At 50.2% G+C, this 27,603-nt stretch overlaps 1 protein-coding gene across 3 annotated transcripts in view; it reads right to left on the bottom strand.

Moving 5' to 3' along the window:
• The window catches only part of ERICH1 (glutamate rich 1), a 108,572-nt gene that overhangs the window by 57,807 nt on the left and 23,162 nt on the right, over positions 1-27,603 (bottom strand). For all 3 annotated transcript variants that reach the window (XM_030812423.1, XM_030812422.1, XM_030812424.1), the window contains exon 3: positions 14,864-14,998. In XM_030812423.1, the coding sequence (XP_030668283.1) occupies positions 14,864-14,998 (135 nt within the window). The remainder of the gene's footprint in view (positions 1-14,863; positions 14,999-27,603) is intronic.

Genomic DNA, 27,603 nt, shown 5'->3' with positions numbered 1-27,603 from the left:
CACATGGCGCACACGCCCTGCCCCACACCCAAGCCATGCCCAGACACTGATGGGTAAAGTCTATACCACAGGCGTCTGTGCCACGGCCGGCACACGGCTCCCAGGTGTTGCCCGAGCAGATCTAGAACTACAAAGCTTGCCGCTGCACCACGCCAAGGGCGGGGGTTCAGACAGTTCTCATTTTTAGGAAGTGCCTGTTAGAGTTTTCTAAGCTGTGCACTCCATCATAGATTGTGAAGAATCAAGATGAAACAAGGTGAGTGAAGTTTGTGAGACACCGTAAAGGCAGGTTCCCTATCATTTCCACTCAAGCGCTTTCCCTTCACCTCCGAGATGAGATAGAATACACGAGTTCCTCTTCCACAATGAAACTCTTCAAAGCGGCTCCCTATTCTCTGTCTCAACAGCCTCCAGCACACCACCCTTAAAGTCCAGGGCCTGCCCGCGTACTGGAGAGGAACCCAGCAGAGGGTGAGCTCCAGGCTCTTTGCCAGCTGTGGACACCTCAAGCTGTGATGCAGTCCCACCCCACGGCTCGATTAAGCAGTCACATCGGTTTCTCTCACCCTGAAAATACAGAAAGTATTTTACCAAGCACCAGCCTCCCCTCTTCGTCGGATGTAGACACCTCCCACCCAGCTCTGTTCATGGTCAAACTGAACGCCGCTGTGAACTGTGAGATGACATTGCTGCCGCTTTGTGGAACAGAGTTCCCACCGTGTCTTGATGTGATTGGCATCCATTCTGCACAGCCTCCACCGCCGCAGCGTGGCACAGGCTGAAGCAGCTCCGCACACAGTCGCAAGATGAAGCCGCCCAGCCTGAGTCTCCTCGACACCTTCATCTCGCTCCTCACTCACCAGTGGGTGTTTGAATAATTTCATCTGCGAGTGTCTGCTGCTATTGGGGTCCACTGCGCAGGTCTGACCAACCAGACTGGTCCAGACATCTTTGAGGAGCAGCCCCTAGATCTGCCCTGAATGCACTGATGTTTAAAACCAACCACGTCTAGGAAATCCATTTTAATTTCCCAGGTTCCGTTAAAAAAAGATGAAATTAAGCCTCTACTCTTAGGTGTCTATTAAAAAATATGATTGCCTTCATTAATTTGGAGATAAGTAACACATCGAGTGTTTTCCCACCCACAGGAAGCCCCTCTGGGGCGTGACAGGTCACAGGGGCGACCCTCGTCACCCAGCAAGAACGCTCGAGAACGCTGGTCATCAACCCCCAGGCTCCTCCCGGCACGTCCTTCTCTGCCAGCTCTGTCAGTGCGGCTCATCGCCAGTGTCGTATCCCAGGGTCAGCTTCCCCTCCTAAGACTACAAGACAATCAAATGGTTGCCCTGTTGAGATCGATCGCGCTATTGATCTATTTTTATAAGACTATAAAACAGTAACTTAAAAAGGTGAAGGAGGCAAAAAGGCCACAAAATGGTAAGTTTATCATATTTTCTCAGATAAATGTGTGTGCATGTGCTTTTGAAAAGGAAAAGTTAATATACATTTAAAAAAAGAGACTGGACATCCATTTCTCAGGATGCTCCCTGCAGTTGCTCCTTGGGTGGTCTAAGTATAGGCTGCTTTTTTTCCCCCACTAATTTCTCTGATTTTCAAGTCTAGTTTAAGAGACGAGGCTTGAAAAACCAGCATCGGGAACACAGAAGTGCTGATACGTCTTGTTGGTGTTAAGAAGGTAATGAAAGGATACTGCACACAACGCCATGCAAATCAGTTAATCCGTTAGACTCCTGAGAAAAGTACAATTTATCCAATGGGCACACAAAGAAACAGAAAATCATAATATTCCTGCATCTGTCTTAAAAAATGACTCTAGTTAGAAATAATCCCACAAAAGAACTTCAGGCTTAGATAGGTTCACCTGAGACTTTTACTAAACATTTAAAGAAAAAGTCTTGGGAGGCCGAGGCGGGTGGATCATGAGGTCAGGAGATCGAGACCATCCTGGCTAACACGGTGAAACCCCGTCTCTACTAAAAATACAAAAATTAGCCAGGCGTAGTGGCAGGTGCCTGTAGTCCCAGCTACTTGGGAGGCTGAGGCAGAAGAATAGCTTGAGCCCGGGAGGCAGAGGTTGCAGTGAGCTGAGATTGCACCATCCAGCCTGGGCGACAGAGTGAGACTCCATCTCAAAGGAAAAGAAAAAGCCAACACATGTCTTACATACCCGTTTCCAGAGAGCAGAAAAGATACTGACCCCTGACGACTCCGACGTCCCTCAAGGCTCTGGGTCCTCATGGCTCCGACGTCCATCACAGCTCTGGCCTCTTATGGTTCTGGCCCCTCACAGCTTCAGCTCTGACCCCTCACGGCTTTGATCCCTCACAGCTCCTACTGCTCACAGCAAGTGACCCCTCACAGCTCCCACTCCTCACAGCAATGACCCCTCACAGCTCCCAACTGTCACAGCTCCAACTACTCACAGCAGTGACCCCTCACAGCTCCCACCCCTCACAAAATCTCTGGCCCCTCACAGCTCCCATCCCTCCCTCACAAAAGCTCCCACCCCTCACAGTTCCCACCCCTCGCAGCTCCGTGAGGCCCCCAGCGCCTCCACTTCCCTGACAAGAGTATTGCAAGAAGGGAGTGACACAGGCCCATCTCTCCGTGGATGCTGCTATCAATATTCCATGCAAAATATTCACGAGATTCCACTCATGTGAAGTGTATGATAAAATCTCGAATCAAACTGCCTCAGAAGAAGAAATTTAAATCAGATACAAGATACCTAAAAGAACCCACAGCCAAGGTCATAAGTGACGGTGAAATGCTCAAAACATTTTCTCCAACAGGTCCTGTGACATCACTGTGGTCACCTCCACACCGGGGCCCCAGGCAGGGCACGAGGGAGACAACGTGTGCAAGAGCTGGAAAGGAAGAAACACAGCTGCCACCCCTGTGAACACAGAAAGTACAAGAGAATCCACAGCTGCCACCCCATTAACAGGCAAGTGTGTCACAAACGCAGTGGTCACTACCCAGGAGAAAAAAGAACCCGCCACCAACACACACATCACGAGCTGCAACATCCTGACAGTGTGTGAGAGAGCCCAGACTGCCCCCGCTCCCCCATTTCCACACACCACCTGGCCCCACTTCTGTGAGTCCTGGGGTCTGTGAGCAGATCCACTGGGGCTTCCTGGACAGGGCAGAGGGGAGGAAGGGGCAGTCTCAGGGCACAAGGAGACCTGGTGGTGACTGACACATTCATTATTTCAACTGCGATAGTGGTCTCAGGGTCATGCTACACGCAGACTCATGAACTGCACACTTTGAACGTCTGTGATGCTGCCCAAAGCCTCTAAGAAACACCGTATCCCAGAGCCAGACGGGATACGTTTGGCAGGCTCTGCCACACCAGCTTGTGGCCTCTGCACCCCACTTCCCCTGCTGTCAACTGGGGGTGTGACAGCAGCTCCAGGGTCACCCAAATCCCCATGCCCAGAGCCCTGCAGCGCTGCCCCGCCTGAGGAGGCTGAGTCATGGTGGCTACTCCATCCCAGATCTCAAAGTTCCTGATGCTTCTGGACAATGGAGCACTGTACAAAATAGCTTACGATCTACCTCACGAGAAAAACAACATCCTTTAACTCTGTCTTATTTAAAACACGTGCCTGCGTTTGTGGTGAGACATACCCAGCAAGGGTCACACCAATTTCGCAACTGAGAAAAAAAGATGTTTATGAATGACTTTCACGTATGAGATGGAGAAAAGCTTCCCTGGGGATTGGAGTCTCATACAAAGAATGCAAGAGTAATCAGAACTTGGAGGAAGAAAACGCAAGCAGGATTGCAAAGCAGTGCCCTCCACCTAACTTAGACAGAGGTCCTCCGCAGGTCTTGCCACCAGAAGCCACAGAACCCATCCGTTTTACAACTGTTGAGCTGCGGTTCATTCAGACAGATCTATTTCTTTGTAATGATGTTTTCATTGTGCTGTTAGGTTTCCTGCCAAGCCAGAAACCATTTCTGAAGCAGAAGCCGCACTTACATCTGGGTGGGAAGATGGCCCGCAGAGGCTGCCCGGCTGAGCCTTTGTCAGGCTCCGGAACCTCCTCCGAGGCCCACCTGTGCGCTTCCCTGCAAAATCCAGTCTCAGCAACAACCCTGCTAAGTCACTTTAGCAAGGACCCCACCCTTGACACCTGATTGGGTTCCTCACCCCACCACCCCTCGGTGACGTCTGATGGCCCTGTCTGCCTTCGTTAAGAATCCTGGTGGGTTGGCTTAGCCAGAATCTCCCTCACCTTTGATGTCTCCTCTCAGTTTTCCATCCACCCCCACCCTGCCCCTTGGCTACAGATTCCCACTTTTCCTTGTTGTATTTGGTCTTGAGCCCAGTCTCTCTCCCCCCGTGCAAAACCCCGTTGTGGTGGTCCCTGCACCTAGGGTGATGTCCTGAATGAAGTCTTCCTCACTGTGGTCTGACAGGTGTCTTGATCACCGTAACACAATCATAGTTGCAACCTCCCAGCTTCTCAAAGTCTCATCTGAGGGGTCTGCCAAGCATTTCATTCTCAGGTTTAGTGAGGAACACAAGACCCTAAGGAATATTACCCAAAATAAGACAGCTGGCTCAGCAGGTCAAGGGGAAAACAACTGAGGCTTCATCCAAACAGCTCTGAGGCCCTGAGCATGTGCTCTGACATGGCGTCCCAGTGGCTCTGACATGGGACCTTTTACCCTGATGCACTGTGACTTCTCCGCTCATGCCGCACCCTCCATATGACTTTTCAGAACCACTCCACAGACTCCAAATGTCCACATCTCCAGGGCATCAAAGGCCCACAGTCTACGCCCTTCACACCCAGCAGCTGAAAGCAATGTGAGGGAACCAGAGGCCTGGCTGTTTATAATCTGAGCAGCGCACTTTGAAAAGGTGCCATCCCCAAAACATACCTTTCAGACACACTAACTTCAAAAGTTAGTGTGACAATGTGTCAAAACTCTCTCTGCTACTATTTGGCACCTACGTTCTGATGAACTGCTGGAGTAGAAATAGTTAGATACCAAAAATAACCAGTCTTCAGATTATTCTAATTCTCACAGCTGCACCTTCTTACATGAAAGTAGGCTAGGCATTTTAAAGGAAATATGAATTTTATTCTAGATTCAAATCTAGCCTACAAATTGCATCTGATAATTACCCTCAAGCTACCAATGTCCTCTAGGTGCCAAATAAAAAGTAGTAAACTTCTTCTCAAGTTGATCTAAACCCCATCTGTGAAAGCAGATCTTTAAAATGTACTAAGATGAAAAGCTTGCAATTGCTGAGTGTGTTGTTTGCCTGAAATCGAGGACAATATTTGCAATAACACACATAGATTGTACTCATTTAGCCAAGGAAACACTGGAGTCTCACAGACGTGGACACTCAGGCCTCCTGAGAAGCATGTGCTGCCCCGGGCAGGGTGGTTTGAGGACCCTGGAGACTCAGGGATGGATGAGCGGTGGCTGTGGCTGGTGTGGACCGTGGCAGTTGCTTTCCATGTAGAAGACCTGCCACAGAGAGAGGAATTCATGTTCGGTTTGGCTTTTGAGGATAAAACTCAGACCCGGCAAACAGGGCTTCAGGAAATGAAGGTGGCTCACACGGCTCCTGGGACAGAGACTTCTCCTCAGGGCCTCAGCCACCATGGACTGCCTGTGAGACGGGGAGTACCCCTCCAGGGTCAGGTATGAGGGTCAGCAGGTGCCCGAACACCTTCCGAATAAAGAGGACTTGAAGAGTTCCCTGTCACTTTAAAAAAAATGGATTCCCGCTCTCTCTCTCTTAATGGATCTGAATCTGGAGCAGTAATTTCCAAAGACAGCAAAGGAGGCGCAGCCTTGGAGCTGGAAATGTGGCTTCCTCCCCCGGCTCCATGCCAGCTGCAGGACATAATTTAGCTTTTGAATCCAAATGGCACTGAAAGAACATACGGGACCTCAACGTTATAAAAAACTGAGTTGGGCTAAAACTCAACAATCTAGATGCTAAAGTTTTTGTGATTTTGAATTTGGATGCCTGGTGGTGATCAGGAACCACCAAAGGAAAGATGTGTTTTGCTCTAGATGTGATCCGCTGCTAAGCTAAATATCTGCCTTATGAATACTTACTAAAATGTGGTCAAATACACGTTATTTCATAATCTTCAACAAGATTAGCTCCTGAATTCTTCCCTGAGACAGACTTTGATACCGAAATAATGTCCAAATTTTCTACGTTAGTTTTGAATAGGCTTGAATTATACGTACCCAAGAAAATGTTCTTATGTGTCATGTTTACATGTTTGAGTCTTAAAAACTGACTTAGTGGAAGAGTGAGTAGTTAGTGTCTCACCAAAAAACACTTTGAAAGATACTTTTAAAAACAACTCACAGTCATTTTCTATAACTTTCCATAAAATGGCCAACAAAATTTTATAAGCAATAAAAGGCTTAAAATAGGGCAATAAAGTGCTAAATTCCCTTAAATAAAACTGTCAAAACCATGAGGCAAGTCATTAAATTAAAATTAGATGAAGGAAAATTTTTTTAATTTAAAGAATAGGAAAGTTAAGAAATTAAAACAGTACAAATGAAGAAAAGGCATTGAATTATTCAATAAATATAAAGCCATAGTAAATAAAAAATTTAAATAGAGTAAATGTATCCTCAAAAAATGTTAAAATGAGGTTATATTTGTGGGAGGCTCTGAAACTAGGAAATGTTTTGTAAATATTCTTCATTGACTTGGACTCGTGACTTTTTGAGTTGAAAACTTAACTAAAACGCTCATTTACTTCACGAGTTTTCAGTGGTACCACAGAGAAGAGTGGGGCTCTGAAGCCTGCAGCTTAATTCCAATTTCTGTCAAGACATCTGTTTTCCTCCTGGGGATATCGGGAGAACCAGCCCCAGTATTTCAACGTAGGAATCGGGTTCCCACATGCACTGGGGAAAAAAGAAAGACCACATTGGGTGCCAGATAGCGGGGGAACCAGCCCCCAATATTTCAACGTAGGTTCTTTTGTATTTTCCCTAAGTGTCGGCCAGTCTGAGAAATAAGCGGAAAGAGTACAAAAGATAGAAATTTTAAAGCTGGGTGTCCGGGGCAGACATCACATGTCAGCAGGTTCCGTGATGCCCCCTGAGCCGCAAAACCAGCAAGTTTTTATTAGCGATTTTCAAAGGGGAGGGAGTGTACGAATAGGGTGCGGGTCACAGAGATCACATGCTTCAAGGGCAATAAAATATCACAAGGCGAATGGGTAGGGCAAGGTCACAAGGCCAGGGTGAAACTAGAACTGCTGATGAAGTTTCATGGCCCACTGTGCACGCATTGTCATTAATAAACATCTCAACAGGAAACAGGGTTCAAGAGCAGAGAACTGGTCCGACTAGAATTCGCCAGGCTGCAATTTCCTAATCCTAGCAAGCCTGGGGGCGCTGCAGGAGACCAGGGCGTGTTTCATCCCTATCTGTAACTGCATAAGGCAGACACCCCCAAAGCGGCCATTTTAGAGGCCCCCCCTGCCCCCGGGAATGCATTCTTTTCCCAGGGCTGTTACTTTTTAATATTCCTTACTGGGGAAAGAATTCAGAGATATTTCTCTTACCTGTTTTTGGCAATAAGAGAAATATGGCTCTGTCCTGCCCAGCTCCCAGGCAGTCAGACCTAATGGTTATCTCCCTTGTTCCCTGAACACTGCTGTTATCCTGTTCTTTTTTCAAGGTGCCCAGAATTCATATTGTTCAAACACACATCCTTTACGAACAATTTGTGCAGTTAACGCAATCATCACAGGGTCCTGAGGTGACATACATCCTCAGCTTCAGAAGATGACGGGATTAAGAGATTAAAGACAGGCATAGGAAATTATAAGAATATTGATTGGGGAAGTGATAAATGTCCACGAAATCTTCATAATTTACGTTCAGAGATTGCAATAAGCCAGGCATAAGAAATCATAAAAGTATTAATTTGGAGAACTAACAAATGTCTATCAAATCTTCACAATTTATGTTCTTCTGTCATGGCTTCAGCCAGTCCCTCCGTTCGGGGTCCCTGACTTCCCGCAATACAGGGATATTGTAGCATCTTCTTCAGAGGCCTTGTCTGGCATTTCAAGGGTCTTTCTTCATTATTATGGTAGGGACTTTCAACCACCTTTCTATTCCTGAGAGTCTCTACAGCTTTGGGCAATTCATGTATTATTTTTTCAATAATTGGCTGGGCACAGTGGCTCAGCCCTGTAATCCCAGCACTTTGGGAGGCCGAGGCAAGCAGACCCCAGGGGTTCGAGACCAGCCTGGCCAACATGGTGAAACCCTGTCTCTACTAAAAATACCAAAAAAAAAAAAAAATTAGCTGGGTGTAGTGGCGTGCACCTGTATTCCCAGCTTCTTGGGAGGCTGAGGCAGGAGGGTGGCTTAAACCCAGGAGGCAGAGGTTGCAGTGAGATTGCGCCACTGCACTCCAGCCTGGGTGACAGAGCGAGACTCCATCTCAAAATAATAATAATCGTCATCATCTTCTACCTTTTTTTCTCAGTTATTCTTTAACTTCAATTAAATAAATAATAATATCTAGTAAAATATTCATAAATCACTCTTTTTGTAACACATTCACTTCAAGCTAAAAGCAGTGTATGGATATACCAATATCTAGACATTTCTCTAATCCAAATTGCTTAGGAATATGTGCCAACAATAGCTTGGAAATCAAGTAAGTATGTTTAAAGAAAATAAATGGCAATAAGAAATGCATTCTTTTGTTTTTTCCTAGGCAAGCTAAAAAAAAAAAAACCGTGTAGATCCCACAGGTGAGCTATTTCAAAGTTAATGCCTGACACGCCGCACCCACAGTCTTTAATCAAACAGCCAATGCTATTCTCATTGGCTTCATGAAGCCCAGGAAGAATCCAGGAGATGCCAAAGATACAAAAACATGACCATACACAGTGCCAACATTTTAGAAACCATCACAGCCTTTTCTGACGGCCCAGGATGCATGAGACCACCACGTCCAGGCTCTCATCCCACTTGTGGATAGGTAAAGGCAGCCGAGCAACAGGTCTCTCGCAGGACACCCAGAGTGAGAGAGAGAGAGAGCGCGCACAGCAGGGCGTCTCTCCCCTGCTCTAGGACCGGGCGAGCTTGGACACAGGTGAATGAGTGAAGTCTCATATCAATAAATCAGCATGACAAGAAGGAAACACTGCTAGCTCTGACTTTGTCAGGCCCTTGAGAGGGTGAGATGCGAGGAATGCGCAGCGGCGGGGGGGCAGCCCCACCACTCCCCACCCCTTGCACCCATCGGCCACTCTGGAAGGGCTAAGAGAAGTCAGGCTAGGACTCCTTCAGCAAAGGCAAAAGGCAGAGAGCCACGATTCTGTCAAAACAGAGCATGGACGGATGTTTAACTCACACGGAATCCACATTAGAACTGTGCATTTACTGCATGCTTCCAGAAGCCGTGAAGTTAGTAACTATTTCAACTGCTGCTTGCTGCTAGAATCATCATCACAATAGCTCTCCACAGAAATGGCTTATGTTCATGATTCTGCGGCTGGATCTGAGCACGGAATCTAAGTCAATGCCTCACAGCGCTTGTGATTAGGAACCGGGGAAATACTGACACTTGCCTTACGGGCTGTTTTTATACATAATCATTCAACGCAGTTCACCAAATATTGACTTAAGACTTAATTCCACCAGGCGCCAGGATAACGCTCCTCAGGGAGTAAAAAGCCGGCAACGCTCACGTTTGCACAAGCTTTGCAATAAGCCCAGACGGTCTGGCACAACAAACGCTAAGCGTGTGGGTCCAGACTATCACCCTACGGGCAGAGAAGGGACCCGCTAACAGCACGCGCTGAAGGGGCGCAGGGGAGAGGCGGGAACTCGTGGAGGGAGGCGGCGGCGCGGGGAGCGCGACTGGAGGGAGGCGGGTCCCTGTGGAGCGCAGCAGGAGGGAGGCAGCAGCGCGGGGAGCGCCCAGGCGGCCCAGGCGAGGCAGGATGCAGCGCGGACTGGACGCAGGGCTGAAGCCGGCGGAACCGGGACCAGTGCGCGCCGCGCCAGGGGGAGCGCGCCAGGCCTGCGGGGCGGCCTCGGGGCGTGGCCAGAGGGGAGCCGAGGCCGTAGTAGGTGGACTTCGGGGAGCCGAGGCCGTAGTAGGTGGACTTCGGGGCGGCCACGGAGGAATCGGGGGCGAGGCGCGAAGAGGCCCCGGGTGCAGCGGCCCCGCCCCGAGAACGGAGCGCGCGGAACAGCGCAGGCCTCGGAGGCTTCCAGCCGAGACGGGACCCAGGTTTCCCAAGCAAGGTCTGAGGCTCCAAGGACATCCCGGCGGCGAGAAGGCGCCGAGAGGTCTGCCCGGGGCCCCGAGCCCCGACCGCGGCCCCAGCTCCCGCCGAGGCACTGGAAAGGCGGGGGAGACGCGGGGCGGCCCTCGGTTAAACTCCTCAGGCACCCAGTGCAGTTCCCGGCTGCAAAAACAGGGGAGACACGAGAGGAGGGAGGGTCTGCAACCCAGGCGGGGCAAGGGCGCCCTCAAGGCCGTGGCGAACGGGGACGCAGGGCGCGGCGAGGCCCCTGAGCCGCCCACGCAGGTTTCCCACGCAGGTTTCCCGACGTTCTCGCAGAACGGGTAAAGCAGGACCGCAGCGCCAGTTCCGCCCCGTCCCGGCCCACCTCGGCCCCATCCCACTCTCCGCTTCGCCCCATCTCGGGCCCCGCCCCCATAGCCCCTTGCAGGCGCCCAGGCCTGCTTCCCTCCCGGCTTCCCTCCCGGCTTCCTTAGCGCTGCGCCCATTCTGTAGGCCAGGCTCACACAGGAGCCTCCCCAGCTAGGGGTCAGCTCCTACAACGCCAGGGCCCTCCTGGCGCTCTTCCCTTAGGCCTGAGCACACCGCCCAACACAAGCGTTTAAAAACCATTTGATAATAGTGAATTACTTGGTAAACCCAATTACTCAGTGTACTTCCAAAAAGGAAAAGATGTAGCTCAGAAAACAAGCCCTATTTTAAGAACCTAATCTAAGAAGAATGAGTTAAGCAGCTGAGAAGTGGGGAAAGGTGGTAACTACCAGAAACTGGAGGTCAAAGGAAACAACTGCTACTGAATAAAAACAATGAAAAGCTGAAATCTGAGCTTCCTGGTGTCCAAAGCAAAAAAGGGTATCAATGGGAAATCTCTCTCTTACCCAACAAGAAGTACATGAGTTCATAAGAACAAAATATTTTTTTAGCGCTGAACTCTAAAGGGAATACCTTTCACCTGGATTTTTACGTAACTGCTAGTGACTGCACAGTGCCTAAGGAACAAGATTTTAAATGACAGTTTTACAAAAACAAGGAAAAAAGGTGAACACTCTCCAGGTCTTTTGATTAATTTGCAATAAAAGATGAATATAAAAAGCGAAACTCCAAGATGATATTTTCCCAGAGAGGTACGCTCACATAAATTAGGTGAAGAGCCCATGTATGATCTTTTTTTTTTTTCTTTTTTTTTGAGACGAAGTCTCACTCTGTTGCCCAGGCTGGAGTGCAGTGCTGTGATCTCAGCTCACCATGGCCTCCACCTCCCCAGTTCAAGCGATTCTCATGCCTCAGCCTCTCGAGTAGCTGGGATTACAGGTACGTGCCACCACACCTGGCTAATTTTTGTATTTTCAGTAGAGACAGGGTTTCGCCACGTTGGCCAGGCTGTTCTCAAACTCCTGACCTCAGGTGATCTGCCTGCCTTGGCCTCCAAAAGTGCTGGGATTGCAGGCGTGAGCCACTGCGCCTGGCCTCACCTATGATCTTGACTTGATGTAAGGTAAGCATTTCCAAAACCCAATGGACTGATCAATTCTTGTGTTCCCTGAACGAGGCTTTCAGATGCTGGCGGTGCCCCCACACCCCTTGTCTCCTCCTGGAGGGGTCTGGCAGGAGCAGGAAGGTGCACCACCATGCAAGTTGCCAGCACTGTGTGCCACTGGAAAACCCAGGGAAGAGAGGCATGTTGGGGGCGCTGTAGATATTTTCTTCTAAAAATTACATGGCTGGACTTGTTTCCGCCACAGTGGCATACGGACACGCTGTCGTGCGGCTGGGAAGGTGCCCAGCATCCCCACAGTGGTCAGCTGGGTCCAGAGTCCTATAATGTGGTCTACACAGGAGAAGACGGACATAAGGGATATTTTGAGGACAACGTGCTTATCCCAGCTGCCCGGAGGAATGTTCACATCACTGTAAAAGACTCTGTAACTGCATGTAGGGCAGTGTTCCTACGACACGCCTGGACCGTGAGAAGAGTGTCCTGCCAGATAAGTGAGTGCGCCTGCTAAATGCGGCTGTGTAGCATTCTCCATAGAGAACCTGCCAAAAAGGACAACTTTCTTCTGGCATAATGTATAGTGGGTTGTTCTGTAACTAACAGGCCAGAGGTTGACTGGCTTCTGGAGAGCAAGATGCAACCCCACGTCAACAAGAGGAGGAGTACGTGCATGTTTCTGTCTAGAGCCAAGACCCATCAACCAAGGTGGGAGAGGTCCCAGAACCACATCCAACACAAGCCATTCAAGACTGCCCACAGCCAATCTCCTTCCACCTGTTCCTGACAGGCTGTGAGCCCAAAAGCACCCTGAGTCTCTGCTTGTCACATTCAGAGATTACCCAAAGAACACAGACAAGACAGACTGAGACAAACGGCTGGTACTTAGGTCTTCCTGTCCTGGCTTTTGGGCACAGGCCTGCCTGTCTTCATAACAAATATACACAGGCCCTAATTGATATGGTTACTGAGCACTAAATCTCCACTTATCACAAGACAGTGGCCAGGTACCCAGGACAAGACAAAGGGCAGGGCCTCAGGCTGATGGAACTGGGACCGGCAGACCCAAAGGTGCAGCAAGTGCCGCTGCGGGGGCCTAGATGGCCTCCAGGAGGGTGGAAACCAAGTCTCAGAGGCTGGGCAGCCAGGAGGGGCCAGACTGAGGGCTAAGCACCAGGTATGCCACCCCTGCCTGGGCGACAAGGCCCTGGGCAGCCGATCCAAGTCGCTGTGGGGCCGCCCCGGTGCAGAGCAGGGCTGCGCAAGGTCCTGAGTGTGAATGCCCAGGGGGCCTGGTGCCAGGCACAGCAAAGGCAAAAACGAACAGCACTTTCCTCTGCAGCTTCCTGGGAGTTGACGTGTGGGCCCCACGTGTTCAAAATGAAAGCCAGTGACCTGAGTGCTTCCAAGAGAGATCACGACAAGAACGCTGGCCGTTATTTTTCCAGCTCCAGTGCTCACCTCTGTGCTTAAAACTGCAACCGAAAAAGCTCAAAGGCTCTTCCTTCTTGTGTGCCGTGTTCCCACACTGACCTTGGGGGGTGAGAGAGAGGGGTCCCATCCTTGCTTCTCACGGCCCCTGGCTCCTGAGGGCCCTGGAGGCTCCATCGGCTCTGCAGCTGCAAGGCTGTGCTTGGGGTTTGCTCTGGGCATTTTCTCTTTCATTTTGAAGAACAAAGGTAGGAAACACAATTAGAGGGTGGGCATTGCTGACTTTTTCCCAACTTTACCGTTTCGAGTCACTGGCGCCAGGCGATTCTGACAGCCTGCCTGGAGGAGGTGGCAAGGGGGCCCAGGCAACAGGAAAGGAGTGACTCCTCAAGGGCTCCTGGACACACGTCGTCAAGAAGCAGCTTGTGAAGTGAAATGCCAGTCTATGTGGTGCAAGTATCTTTCCACTTCCTGTAAGAACACTGCTCTGGCTCAGTCCTGACACAGCCTGCCTGGGAAGCACTGTTGGCTCATGGCCAAGCGAGCCTTCTACCCTGGGGTCCAGCACAGGCCTGCCCTGGGGACATGAACAGCAGGGACAACGGGGTAAAACAGGGCGTGAAAGCCAACCGCGGACAACAGGAAGGGCGTGAGTGAGGGCCGACGCACTTCCTTCTTGAACAGATTAAGTACACAATGAAGCATATTCACCCAGAGTAATTTATCTTCATAAGAACACAATTCAATTTTCTAGTTAAATAATCTACTTAATAATTGTGTTTCAAAGATTTTCAACAGGGCTTGAAAGGATGAATCCATTATTCCCTAGTTATCTCATTTTTGTTTTTATGGTTTCTGATCCTTGAATTTAGGACGCCAGAAAGACAAAAGCAGTCAAAAACCACATTTTGTTGACATTCAACTTAATTAATGTTTATAGTATAGAGTTTCTTAGTTTATATTGTTACAAATCATCTAGGTACAACTTTTACTTGAAAATTCTAAATTCCTCTTGTGCACCTTAAAAAAGATCAACGTGAAGCGAAAAACAACTATTTCCCCCTTAAGTTAAAAAGTATATGGGCAACTTCAGCTTTTCCATGCTCAACGTAAACCATATTAGGAGAATATTGTATATTCTTTCATTCATACGACATGCAACAACAATAGCAATTATAATAATTTTTTCCAAAAGAGATTCGAAATACGTTATTTCCTTGATTACACATTTGATACAATCTCAGAAATTTTGAAAAACTTGGAAAAATCAAGAAAATAATATTTTGCTAAACCAAGACAAGTAGTTAACAATTATTTAATGGTATTTAATGTGTATTTAGTTCCAGGGTACTCCAAAAGCATTAACAAACATGGGATATAGTCATATTCCCACTTTCAATCTCCCCCATATGAAGTCTTTTTTCCTGTCATTACGAGTTTTTTAAGCATCACTTTTCATGGCTGTAAAATACATAGGTACACCATGTGGTTCATTATACAGTGTAACAACGTGCTCACCCACCCCGCCCAAGTATAAATTTAGATACAGGTATTACAACACTGGAAAATTGGGAAATAAGAGCTTATCTGCAAAGATGTCTACCTTTCCTCCCACCCAGCATTTTACCTTCTGTGTCATCCCCGCTGGAGGCGTTCTCAGGGCTCCCACAGCTGCTGGGCTCCGGCCAACAGGGGACGTACCCCTCGGGAGGCCCGCTGGCGGTGTAGAGCCGTCGGACAGTCGCGGTCTCAGAGCCAGCGTCTGCAACACAGGAGGAAAATAACAGGAACTGGTAAATATCACAAAATGCAGTCATTTATTTGCCTTGATTACATCAGCATTGTTTCTCTAAATTCATTCAAGACGTGAAATCAAATAGCTCAATAAAACCTAACCACTGTCATAAATACTGATTTTAGTATGTCAAGTATTGTGCCAGAAAAGCAAGTCAGCTATACATCCAGCCAAGAAGAAGGAACTGTCCATGATTATTTGAATTCACATTAAATTGCTTATTATGTAAACTTCTGGGTTTTTGTAACACAATACAAAAACATAACTAATTCATGAGTATAAAGCAGCAAAATATAAACAGTTTGCATGACACACCCTTTATCATCACACCAGGAGTCCCTGGGGATTTCAGTGCACAGCCTTCTGGGTCTTTTTCTCCACACGAGCTAACAACATGTATACACTGTGGGTGTGTGCACACACAGCCACACACACAACAGACACACACGCAAACATCCAGAAAACACACAGAGACAACACAGAGATACACACAGACAGAGACACCATGCACAGCCACACACACAGACACAGACCACACACACAGGGACAACAAACACACACAGACACAGACATGTACAGAGACACACAGAGAGATACACAAATACACAAGCACACACAGACACACATACATCTTCAGGAGATCCTGTCACATACTTTACTATTATACACATGTAAGTTATACATTTATATATTACATGTATAATAGAGTGAATACAGTGTGTTAAAATGACATATTGTAACAAATCTGCATACTTTTAATGGCTACATCATATCCCATGCCATGGAATTATAACCAGGACTTAACCACTTTCCTCAAAGGCCATGTGGAGCTGACCAGAGGTCGTCGCCACTGCAGACGGCTGCTGGTACCTCCCTGCTGTGTGCCCCTCTGCGCACGGAACCTCCCCTGCTGTGTGCCCCTCTACCAGAGGTCGTCACTACCGTGGACGGTGGCTGGAACCTCCCTGCTGTGTGCCCCTCTACCAGAGGTCGTCACCACCGTGGACAGCTGCTGGGACCTCCCTGCTGTGTGCCCCTCTGCGCACAGGACCTCCCCTGCTGTGTGCCCCTCTACCAGAGGTCCTCACTACCGTGGACGGTGGCTGGAACCTCCCTGCTGTGTGCTCTTCTACCACAGGTCGTCACCACCGTGGACAGCTGCTGGGACCTCCCTGCTCTGTGCTCCTCTACCAGAGGTCATCACCACCGTGGACGGCTGCTGGGACCTCCCTGCTCTGTGCCCCTCTACCAGAGGTCGTCACCACCGTGGATGGCTGCTGGGACCTCCCTGCTGTGTGCCCCTCTGCGCACGGGACCTCCCCTGCTGTGTGCCCCTCTACCAGAGGTCGTCACCACCGTGGACGGCTGCTGGGACCTCCCCTGCTGCATGCCCCTCTGCGCACGTGGCTGTTTGGTTCCTGCACAGGGATCTGCTGGTTTAGGGGGCAGTGCTTTTGCCCGCTTTTCATGCGCACTGTCTGTAAGGCAGCAGGGCCACTTCCTCTCAAACTGTCTGACACTGGGCAGCCTCTGTCAGTTTAGTCTTCCTTTTTTCATGCAGTACATGGCAGTGATGCTCTCGCAGGTGACAAACACAAGTGGACATCCCAGCTGGGCTTTCACCAAATGATGTGCATTTGATTTTGAAAACAACAATGACAGATATTGAGCAAAATCACTAACACATAAAACAGAATGTAACTGTAAAAACCTTGAAGCCTTTTCAGGTTCCATTGTCGTCAATATACTTTGCTCTCTTGAGGATAGGGTGCCAGGATCCTAGTTCTTAAACTAATCTGATTCACCGCAGCTGATTAATTACTATGTCATTCCCTGCCAGAGCCAAGGGCAGATGGAGATGGCTTCTAAGTACACCGTCCCCTATTGGGTAAATCAACATTTGATCATTTTTCACAGAATATTTTTGGAAGCTTTTAATCAGCTAAATCTTTCTTAATAAGAAAGTTAAACAGAACTTAGAAATGTCATTGTTCACTTAATCATTAGGATGGACACGGGAGGGATCAGGGAACACTCAACGACTCATGCAGAGAAAACAAGGACGCAGCTAAGAGGACGGGTCCAAAACGTACCGTGCCAGGGAGACAGTTCCGGTCCGTGGGGTGACCGCGGGCCGGGGCTGCGCTTCTAAGCCTCAAGTGGCACCTCCTGCTACAGTCACAGGCACCGGGCAGACAGGAGCACCACAAGGGGCCTCAAGGCTTGGTCGTCGGTGAATCACAGTGACCATGTAATTCATAATACCTTCTGCTTCTGACTTTTTATATTCTTTTGGGTAATGTATGGTTTACTGTGAGGACACTTATGCCTTGCACAAGTTGGACGTTACATGCCTTGATCAGGTGCGAGGAAGAGACCGGTTACACTTTATGGGGTGGGCAGCAGCGAGAGGGTTCCCCGTCCCATCATCTCCTCCGCCGGACGCACAGAGAATGCAGCGTCTGTGAGCACAGCTGCCCTGGACCTGGCATCTAACAGTCAGGGTCAGAGAGGGGCGGTCAGAAACCTACCTGCCTGCTGGATGAGTCACAAGCATCAGCAACCCTCGGGAAAGGCAGAGGAGCATGCTGGCCCGGAGCCCTGGGGTGACAGGCAGCTGGCTGCCCTGGGGGTTCCACCAGTGTCACCTCTTTGCGGGTGTCATTGAACCTGGCTCCCTTCTCCCTGTCAAGTTCCCCTCGGCTCATCTGGGCTGCTCCTGGCACCGACAGCTATGGAGTGGCTCACAGCCAGCCCCTGGCCCACTTCAGGTGAGCGCTGGGTACCACCCAGCCCTGTGTGGAAGGGACCCTCATCCGTTCCCTCCTGGCTCTCCCACCATCTTTCAAAGCTCCTCCTCCCTCTCCCCACAGCCCTTGCCCTTGCTTCACCAGGAAAATAAAGAAATCAGAGAAGACTGCCACAGGCACCTGCCCACCATGCCGGCTGTGAGCAGAACCCGCATCTGACACAGATCCTTACGCCACGCACCTTGCAGAGGCCAGACACCCCTGCCTCTGAGACAGTGCAGCAGCTCCCGCCTCCCTCCCTCTCCTTTCCTTCCTCCCCATCAGCCTGTGCCTGTGCTGGCTCCTCTCACCCTCCACTCGTCTCCTTCCTCCCCATCAGCCTGCGCCTGTGCTCGCTCCTCTCACCCTCCACTCCTCGCCTTCCTCCCCCCCCCCCCCCCCCCCCCCCCCCCCCCCCCCCCCCCCCCCCCCCCCCCCCCCCCCCCCCCCCCCCCCCCCCCCCCCCCTCAGCCGCCCTGTGCTCGCTCCTCTCACCCTCCACTCCTCCCTTCCTCCCCATCAACCTGCACTCGCTCCTGTCACCCTCCCTCTCCTTCCTCCCCATCAGCCTGCACCTGTGCTCGCTCCTCTCACCCTCCACTCCTCTCCTTCCTCCCCATCAACCTGCACTCGCTCCTGTCACCCTCCCTCTCCTTCCTCCCCATCAGCCTGCACCTGTGCTTGCTCCTCTTGCCCTCCACTCCTCTCCTTCCTTTTGGAGCCCTCCGTGGGGCTCTCCTGTCCTCACTGTGACTTCCCTCCCAGGAGGCAGCTGGTCTTACCACTTGCTGCATGTGCTAGCAGGGCTCTCTGTGTATACACAGATGGACACGTATTGTTCTTTCCTCTGTCTTTTAAATGAATCCAGCAGCAAACTCTCGTGGCCTCTTGCTTTTTCACCCATAGCCTGTCTTGGTGCTGAGGCTCCCGTCCCTCCTGACAGCTGCAAATGGCCCCAGGCGACAAGGCGCACACCACTCACTCTCCAGCCTCCTGCCAGTGCAGGCGCAGGCTTGGCCTTGTCTCTTCTCTGAACAGCGATGGAGAAGCCTGTGCAACGCTGACCCCACGAGCAACTGAATCGGCAGGAAAAAGTGCTGGAGGGGGAAAACCAGGGCCCACGGTGCACCTCCGTCCTCCTGCTGCATGCCCACACCTCAGGGGTGCTGCCAGGGTGCCCAGAAAGAAGCCTGGCTCAGACTCCCAGTGACAGCCCTGCAGGTCCCCAGCCCCAGGCGACCCCTCCTCCTGCCTCCCAGTCAAATCGTCCCCTCACCTGGCACGGAACTGGAGGCCTAAGGGTGGGTGAGGGGTCAGGGCAGGTTCTACCAGCTCTTTGCCATTTTGATCTCCCTGCCCACCTCACACAGCCCTTGTGGAAGCCACACAGCCCCCGCCCCCTGCCCCCTCAGCCACCCACACTGGCGCCCCTCTCAGGAGGGGAGGGACTTCAGCTGTCAGCACTCTGTTGCACAGGTTAGAATGCAGTGGTGCGATTACGGCTCACTGTCTCCTTGAGTTCCTGGGCTCAAGCAATCCTCCGTCGTTGGCCTCCTGAAGTGCTAGGATTACAGGCATGAGCCACTGGGTTTGGCCTGAAAAGTCTTTTGTCCATTTTGCTGGAAAAAGTGCTGGAGGCAAAACCAGGGCCCACGGTGCACCTCCGTCCTCCTCACATAGGATGCCACAAAGTAGCATCCGATGGTTGTCTCTGTGAGTTTTTTTTTTTTTTTTTTAACCAGAGAGGCTCTCCAGGTTCATCCTGCAGGGGAACTGCAAGTGCCAAGCACAACTGCTGTGTGTGCTCCAAAGTCTCGGCTCAGCCGTGGCGGGAGGCTCAGTGGAGCCCAGGAGCTCAGGGCCGTGGGTGCCAGGACCATGCCTGGGAAGAGCACGGCACTCCAGCCTGCGCAACACGGGAAAGCCTGTCTCAAACAACCCCCCAAACCCACTACATATCAGCTCAGAAACTCCCCACGCATTTGGCTCCATTCTACAGTATGGTCACAGTTACCCTGATATGAGATGTGTAAAGTTGGTTATCATCAGGAATGAAAGAAAATGGTATTTCCCACCTGCATGGATAACTGGCAAAATGCTACCGCAGGGAGCGCTAGCCCCACCAGAGGGCTGGATGGAAGAGTGGACGCCACCCCTGATTGCTGTCCCGGCGGCCTTCTTCTCTCCTGGTACCACGACATTTCAGGTAATTAGATCTACATCAACGCGTGGCCACAATCACAGCAACTTCAAGTGAAATTAGTGTAAAATCCGAGGACAAGCACAATGCTGCCTGGTATCTCCACTGGGCGCCACACCCAGACCCTCTCCACCCCTCAGGGAAATGGCGACTCACAAAAGCAGGAGTTCCAGAGAAGGAAGACGGCTTCATTTCCCTCCTATTTTCACCATATTTAAACAAGCTCCAGCATCCAAGATCTCAGCACACATGTGAAAGCACACACGAGCACGTAGACACTCACAGACCCGCACACGTGCACAGACCCACACAGGCGCACAGACCCGCACACCTGCACAGACCCACACAGGTGTACACACCCGCGCACCTGCACAGACCCACACGGGCACACAGACCCGCACACGCGTACCGACACGCACAGGCACACAGACCCGCACACGCACACAGATCCGCACATGCGTACAGGCCCACACAGACCCGCACAGGCGCACAGACCCGCACACGCGCACAGACCCGCACACATGCACACACCTGACAGCTCCAGTGAGTCCTCACTATCCAGCTTCCAAGCTGCAACTCATTACAGCTGTTTCATGTGCAGTAAAAGGGCCCACTGCCTCGTGGCTGCTCGGAGAAGGTGCTCAGCGGTGGAGGTCCTGGCCCCATCGGATGGGCTCCTCCATGCAAATGTGGTTTGCTGTCTTTCACAGACTCTTAACCAGCTAATCAGTCTCGGTAAAATATTCCTTTATCAGAGGCTTCCAGACGGCAGATAAGAGGAAAAACTCTCCTGAAAAATACTTAACAATGCCAGATAAAACACAGCAAACCTACCTTAAATGCACAGCCCAGCTCTCAAGACAAGGGCAATCTGGCCTAAAAATGACAGAGGAAAAGCATCCGAGAGGACGTGCAGGTGCCAACCACGCTGCGTGCAGTATCAGGGACAATGTGAACTGCCTCCAAATCATCCACCAATGACACAAATGCAAACACATTTTCAAGATTTTTTTGCTGCAACTTGACCTGATTTTAAAATACACATGGAAAAGCCAAGGGCCAAGAAGAGCAGAGCAAGGGCTGGAGAAGAACCAGGTGGACGGGTCTGCCCTGTTGGATGGGAGCACGCCTTACCCACGGGTCTGCCCTTTTGGATGGGAGCACGCCTTACCCACGGGTCTGCCCCACCGGATGGGAGCATGCCGTACCCACGGGTCTGCCTCGCCGGATGGGAGCACGCCGTACCCACGGGTCTTTCCCGCCGGTGGGAGCACGGCGTACCCACGGGTCTGCCCTGCCGGATGGGAGCACGCCTTACCCACGGGTCTGCCCCGCCGGATGGGAGCACGCCTTACCCACGGGTCTGCCCGCCGGATGGGGCACGCCTACCCACGGGTCTGCCCTGCCGGATGGGAGCACGCCGTACCCACGGGTCTGCCCTCCCGGAAGGGAGCACGCCGTACCCACGGGTCTGCCCTCCCGGAAGGGAGCACGCCGTACCCACGGGTCTGCCCTGCCGGATGGGAGCACGCCGTACCCACGGGTCTGCCCTGCCGGATGGAGCAAGCCGTACCCACTGGTCTTTCCCGCCGGATGGGAGCACGCCGTACCCACGGGTCTTTCCCGCCGGAAGGGAGCACGCCTTACCCACGGGTCTGCCCTGCCGGATGGGAGCGCGCCTTACCCACGGGTCTGCCCCGCCGGATGGGAGCACGCCGTACCCACGGGTCTGCCCTGCTGGATGGGAGCACGCCTTACCCACGGGTCTGCCCTGCCGGATGGGAGCATGCCTTACCCACGGGTCTGCCCTGCCGGATGGGGGCACACCATACCCACGGGTCTGCCCTGCTGGATGGGAGCATGCCGTAGGATGGGAGCATGCTGTACCCCAGAGCAGCTGGGAGGCTGAGGCACAGACGCGGGCCCAGGACAGAGCCGCTGCCACAGGGACTGGCCCAGCACAGAGAGCTGAGGAAACTGCAGCGTCAGCTGGGCAACACACAGTCGGACCACCACCTCACACCAGACAACAACTGCAAGGGCAAACGCTGTCTATGATACGGGTATTTTTTTTGCAAAAAAGTATAAAATATCTTTGTTATTGAGGGAGATTTTAGATAAAGATTTCTTAAAACACAAAAACTATGAAATTAAAGATGAACTCACATTATATCAACTTCTAAACAATGGAAGACACTGACGTTTTTAAAAATGAAAAGGCAGCCAGGCGCGGTCGCTCACGCCTGTAATCCCAGCACTTTGGGAGGGTGAGGCAGGCAGATCAAGAGGTCAGGAGTTCGAGACTAGCCTGACCAACACGGTGAAACCTCGTCTCTACTAAAAATACAAAAATTAGCCAGGCATGGTGGAGTGCGCCTGTAATCCTAGCTACTCAGGAGGCTGAGGCATGAGAATCGCTTGAACCTGGGAGGCGGAGCTTGCAGTGAGCCAAGACTGCACCACTGCACTCCAGCCTCAGCAACAGAGCAGGACTCCATCACAGAAAAAAAAAAAAAAAAAAAGGCAATCCACTGAGAGAAGGTGTTTGCTGGGCTTGGAAGCATCTAAAGAACCCCGGAAATTGGTAAGACAAGCCCCGCAGAAACATGGGCAAAGGCAGATGGCCAGGACGTGTGAAAGGCTGTCCAGTTTCGTTAGCTGGGTAGTGCGCATTGAATAAGAAACAGAAACCTCACACTCAATTAGCGAGACTGCAAACACTCTGTATTGACCGGGGCCTGGAGAAACGAGAATGCCGGCGAGTCAAGTGAGCACACAGCGGCACAGCTCCTCTGAAGACAAGCTGGGAATCTGTCCCTACGATGAAATGTACAACCAGCACCTCTCTAGGCACACACCCCAGGGAAACTCCCTGAGCGCAGATACACAAAGACAGCAGAGAACAATGCCACAAACCACAGGAGCAGGCACCTCCCACTTCCAGCCAAGACGGAAAAGTCTTGAACAGACACTTAGAAGAAGAAATACAAATGCACAATAAGCACAATCAAAAGCAAAACATGAAAGAGGCCGAAGGTGCACCACGTGCTGCAGGATTCACTCTCCCCACACTCAGCACCAGGTTCCGCGACAGGCGACGGTCACGGCTTGGCAGGAGGGTTTGCATCTTGTGTGGGAGCGACACTGGTGCCTGCAGCTAACGGCCAAGAACCGCCAAAGTGGACCCTTTCAGCCCGCACAGCCTTGGTGATGGACGCAGAGGGGCAGGGTGGAAGCCAGAACGCAGAAGCGAGAGCTGGACGCCCCGGGAACCAGGTGGAAGCCTGTCTCAGTCCTTGCTGCTAAGGGTAGCAGAGGGTGTCCTACTCAGGCCAGGTACCCCGCGGGCCTGGGGTTAGCTGAAGCAGGGCCCAAGGAGCTGCAGAGAGCCGGAGGCCCAGAACTGCCCACACCACCCAGGCAGGCAGCAAGTCTGCAACCATGCACATGAGCTGCGGGAGCTTCCACCCCCAGGAGCTGGAAACTAAAAGGGCTTACGTCCACCTTCTGAGTTTCAGGCAGAATCGCCTCTCTTGGCCCCCTGTAACCAGGAACATTCGGGGAGGGAACTGTGGGAACCGCAGTTCAGCACAGCCAAGTGGACAGAAATGAACTCATCCTATCTGTTAATAGCACGTCAGTTAGATACAGATGAAGGTGCAGGACAGAACAAATGCACACACCCCATCCTCCTCCTAAGGCCCCACCAAAATGAGAATAAGTGGGTTTGCAACACAGAGAGGACAAATGAAGGACAGATGAAAAAATACAGTGTTGCAAAGTGAAAAGTAGATGGGATACTGAATCCTAGAATGGCAGCCGAGACACAGCAGACACGAGACCTGCTCCAGAGGGGCTGCCAAGGAGCCTGGAGGTGGGGAGAAAAACGGGTGCAGGCAGGCTGTGAAGCCTCCCCATCACCGGTGGGAGACCAAGACTTGCTCTCTGCAAAGGCCAGGCCTGGCCCCCAGGAGCCCCAGGCACCACAACTGAAGGCAAAGACCCCATAAGATAAACAGGGAGGGAGAGCCTGTCCATAGAGGGTGTGGGAGACCCTTCCTCTCCTCCTTCCCACTCCAACTCTGAGATGCAATGACAGAAACGAAGGGTGCAGCAGGAAGGGTGGAAGATGAAGTTTGAGAAAATCTCCCAGAAAGTGGCCTCAAATCACTAAACCTTAAAATCCGGGAGAAGATGTAAGAAAAAAAGGGGATCTATTGGGAGACTCAATGTCTGAATGACAGGAATTCCGTAACCGAAGATTGAAAGCAAAGAGGAGGAAATGATCAAGGAAACCAGAGAGTGGCACATGTTCCCAGACTACGGAGGCCACGACAGATGAAAACAGACCACGCTCAAGACCTCAGCGTCAGGCTCCACCACATGAAGGCCAGAAGCAAACCCTCAAACTGTCCCAAGGGAGGGAAACTGCTCATAGCCAAAGGAATCGAGAATGATGGCAACTGCCTTCTCACAGCGACATTGGATGTTAAGTCTTAAAGTGTGAGAGACAATTATTTAGCCCAGAATCCTACAGCCCGAAAAACTTTTAAGTACAAGAATTAAGGTATACTTGACCTTCAAGATCTCTAAAATATTTATCTCCCAAAAATCATTTTCCAGGAAGTTACTAGGGAATGTGTTTCAACAAAATGGAAGCAAATCTAAGAAATGAAAAGACTGAGGCCCAGGACAGCAAAGGAAGCCCCCAGGAGACTCGACACGCAGAGTTACCGCAAGGACTTGGGGACGGCCCATGCTGGGGGCGGAACGGTCTGGAAGAGGCCACGAAAGATGAAGCTCATTGAGCCCTGAATGTGTCTGACCATAGAACAAGGACAGGGAGGTGCGGGGAGAAATTAGTACTATTAAGTATTTAGAAGAAAATGTAAAAATCCAACAAAACTATTAACTCTACTAAAGCTCCGTTCACTCTACTAAACGTTTCACAAAATGGAATAATCGTGTTATGTGACTCAGCAAGAAACTGTTTACGGAGACATAAACATGTAAACAATACTGATGTACAAACATTTTGAAAAAATCATATTGGAAGGACAGGGGTTGTAAAAAATATGCATCCATGATGGGGGAAGGTGCTAAAAAAAACCAAAATCCTTAGTTTCCAAAGTCAATACCTAAGATTTAATCCCTTCCCTCCCCGCCAAAAAAGAAAGAAAAAGAAGAAGAAAACAGGAAGCAACAGCGTAAGGGTGTGACTCTGAAAGGGGGGGTGGTTTTACCCAGGAGCAGCCGCTGCAGCGCTGGAGGGTGTGTGACTGGAGTGACGGGCAGAACACTGCTGTTTTTAGTAACTCCTGAGAATTATTTCAATCTAAAATACATGCAACACATAACTGACAAATTAAAAAAAAAGTTCAATATGGGCTCTTCAGTGAAAAAAATTTACCAAAATGCGCATACACCGGTTATTTTGGTTGTTCACAAATCAGTCTTATCTTTGGGACAAATGGAGTTATCAACACTCTTCTAGAACCAAAGAAACAGATTGTGTAAAGTGAACAAATATCAATCAACTGGCTAAATCAGTGCCATAATTACCATGCTTTGTCCTAACTGTACAAGAACATTTTCCTCCGTCTCATGTCCAAGGGTGGATGTGGGCACCGTTCCTCCTCCGGCCGCCTCCTGTCCCTCACAGGGCGCCACTTGGCCGAGCCCTGATGTCCAGCGGGCCTCCTCCTGGACGTGCATCTCGACGGACCCTGCGTGATGGCCCGTGCAGAAGTGACCCACGCTTCTTACCTTTTTTATTGTGATTTCATCATTTTGCCCCTGGCCAAGACTTCTCTTTTTCCAGGTGCAAGTAAATTATAACATTTTTCCTTTAACATTTCCAAGGCATAACGCTTCAAAAAATATGTTGCTCTTTCATGATTAAAAACAATCAGTAAACCAGACATAGAAGGTAACTTCTTCAACATGATAAAGGCCACGTGTGAAACCCACAGCTAACATCATACAGGATGGTGAAAACAGGGATGATTTCTCCTCAAGATCAGGAATGAGACCAGGATTCCCACTCATGGCACTTTTTGTCAACATCATATTAGAACTTCTGCCAGGACAATTAGTAAACAACAATAACAAAAGGAAGCAAAGGGCATCCAGACTGGACAGGGAAAAGTACAACTATCTTTACTCACAAAGGAAAAAGTAAAACTACCTGAAATCACAGATGACAGCATCTTGCACAGTGATGCACCACAAAAGACGCTGGTGAAAGGCTGGCTGCATATAGGATGGCGGACCCTGAAGATGGTAACACTGCACTTTCACCGTACCTTTCTAAGGTTTGGATGGTGAAAGGCTGGCTGCATATAGGACGGCGGACCCTGAAGATGGTAACACTGCACTTTCACCATACCTTTTTAATGTTTGGATGCATGAACACTCAGCATCGTGTTATAGCTGCCACCGTGTTCGGCACAGGCATGTACTGATCGGGCAAGCAGCCTGGGAGCAACAGGCTGTGCCACACAGCCCAGGCCTGCAGCTGGCTCCACCGTCTAGTGTGTGTAAACTCACTTTGCTCACACAACAATGGAATCCTCTAAGGATGCATTTGTTGGAATGTATTACCATTGCTAAGTGATGTGTGACTGTATATAGAAAATCCGAAAGAATCCACAACAAAATTGTAAGAGCTAATAAACTAGTTCGGCAAAACTGCAGGATACAAGGTCAATACACAAAATCCCTTGCATTTTCACACACAAACACTGAACATGGTCGAAAGAAAACAAACAAAAAAGAAAGCAATTCCACTTACAATAGCACCAAAAAGAATAAAATACTTTGGAATAAGCTTTTTAAAAAAGGGTAAAACTTTTCTATCTCCTGGAAGTACTGTAAGGAAAAATATAAAAAAAGATAAGTCCGGGCGTGGTGGCTTGTGCCTGTAATCCCAGCACTTTGGAAGGCTGAGGTGGGCGGATCACCTGAGATTGGGTGTTCGAGACCAGCCTGACCAATGGGGAGAAACCCCATCACTACTTAAAAAATACAAAAAAAATTAGCCGGGTGTGGTGGCACATGCCTGTAATCCCAGCTACTCAGGAGGCTGAGGCTGGAGAATTGCTTGAACCCGGGAGGCGGAGGTTGTGGTGAGCCAAGATCATGCCATTGTATTCTAGCCTGGGCAACAAGAGTGAAACTCCATCACAAAAAAAAACAACAACAAAAAGATAAAACTGCAGTCTGAAAACTACAAAATATGCTTGATAGAAATTAAAAAGGACTTAAATGAATAAAAAGACATCCAAAGCTAGGGACTGGACAATGTAATAGTGTTAAGAAGACAATACTGCCCAGTGTTCTACAAACTAGTGCAACAGCCATCAAAATTTCAAATGATATTTTTTTTTGCAGAAATTGACAGGCTGATCCTAAAATTAATATGGAATTGCAAGAGACCCTGAGTCTTGAAAAAGAACAAAGTTGAGCAACCCACACTTCTCAATTCAAAACTTAGTACACAGCCACAGCAATCAAAATAAGATGGTGGATGGTACAGACATGGTATGGACATAGATGAATGGAATAGAATTGAGAGTCCAGAA

This window comes from Nomascus leucogenys, chromosome 4 (assembly GCF_006542625.1).
Source record: "Nomascus leucogenys isolate Asia chromosome 4, Asia_NLE_v1, whole genome shotgun sequence".
In the NCBI taxonomy this organism is placed as follows: domain Eukaryota; kingdom Metazoa; phylum Chordata; class Mammalia; order Primates; family Hylobatidae; genus Nomascus; species Nomascus leucogenys.
The sequence above is the reverse complement of the archived record's forward strand: the minus strand, read 5'-3'. Positions and strand labels throughout refer to the sequence as shown.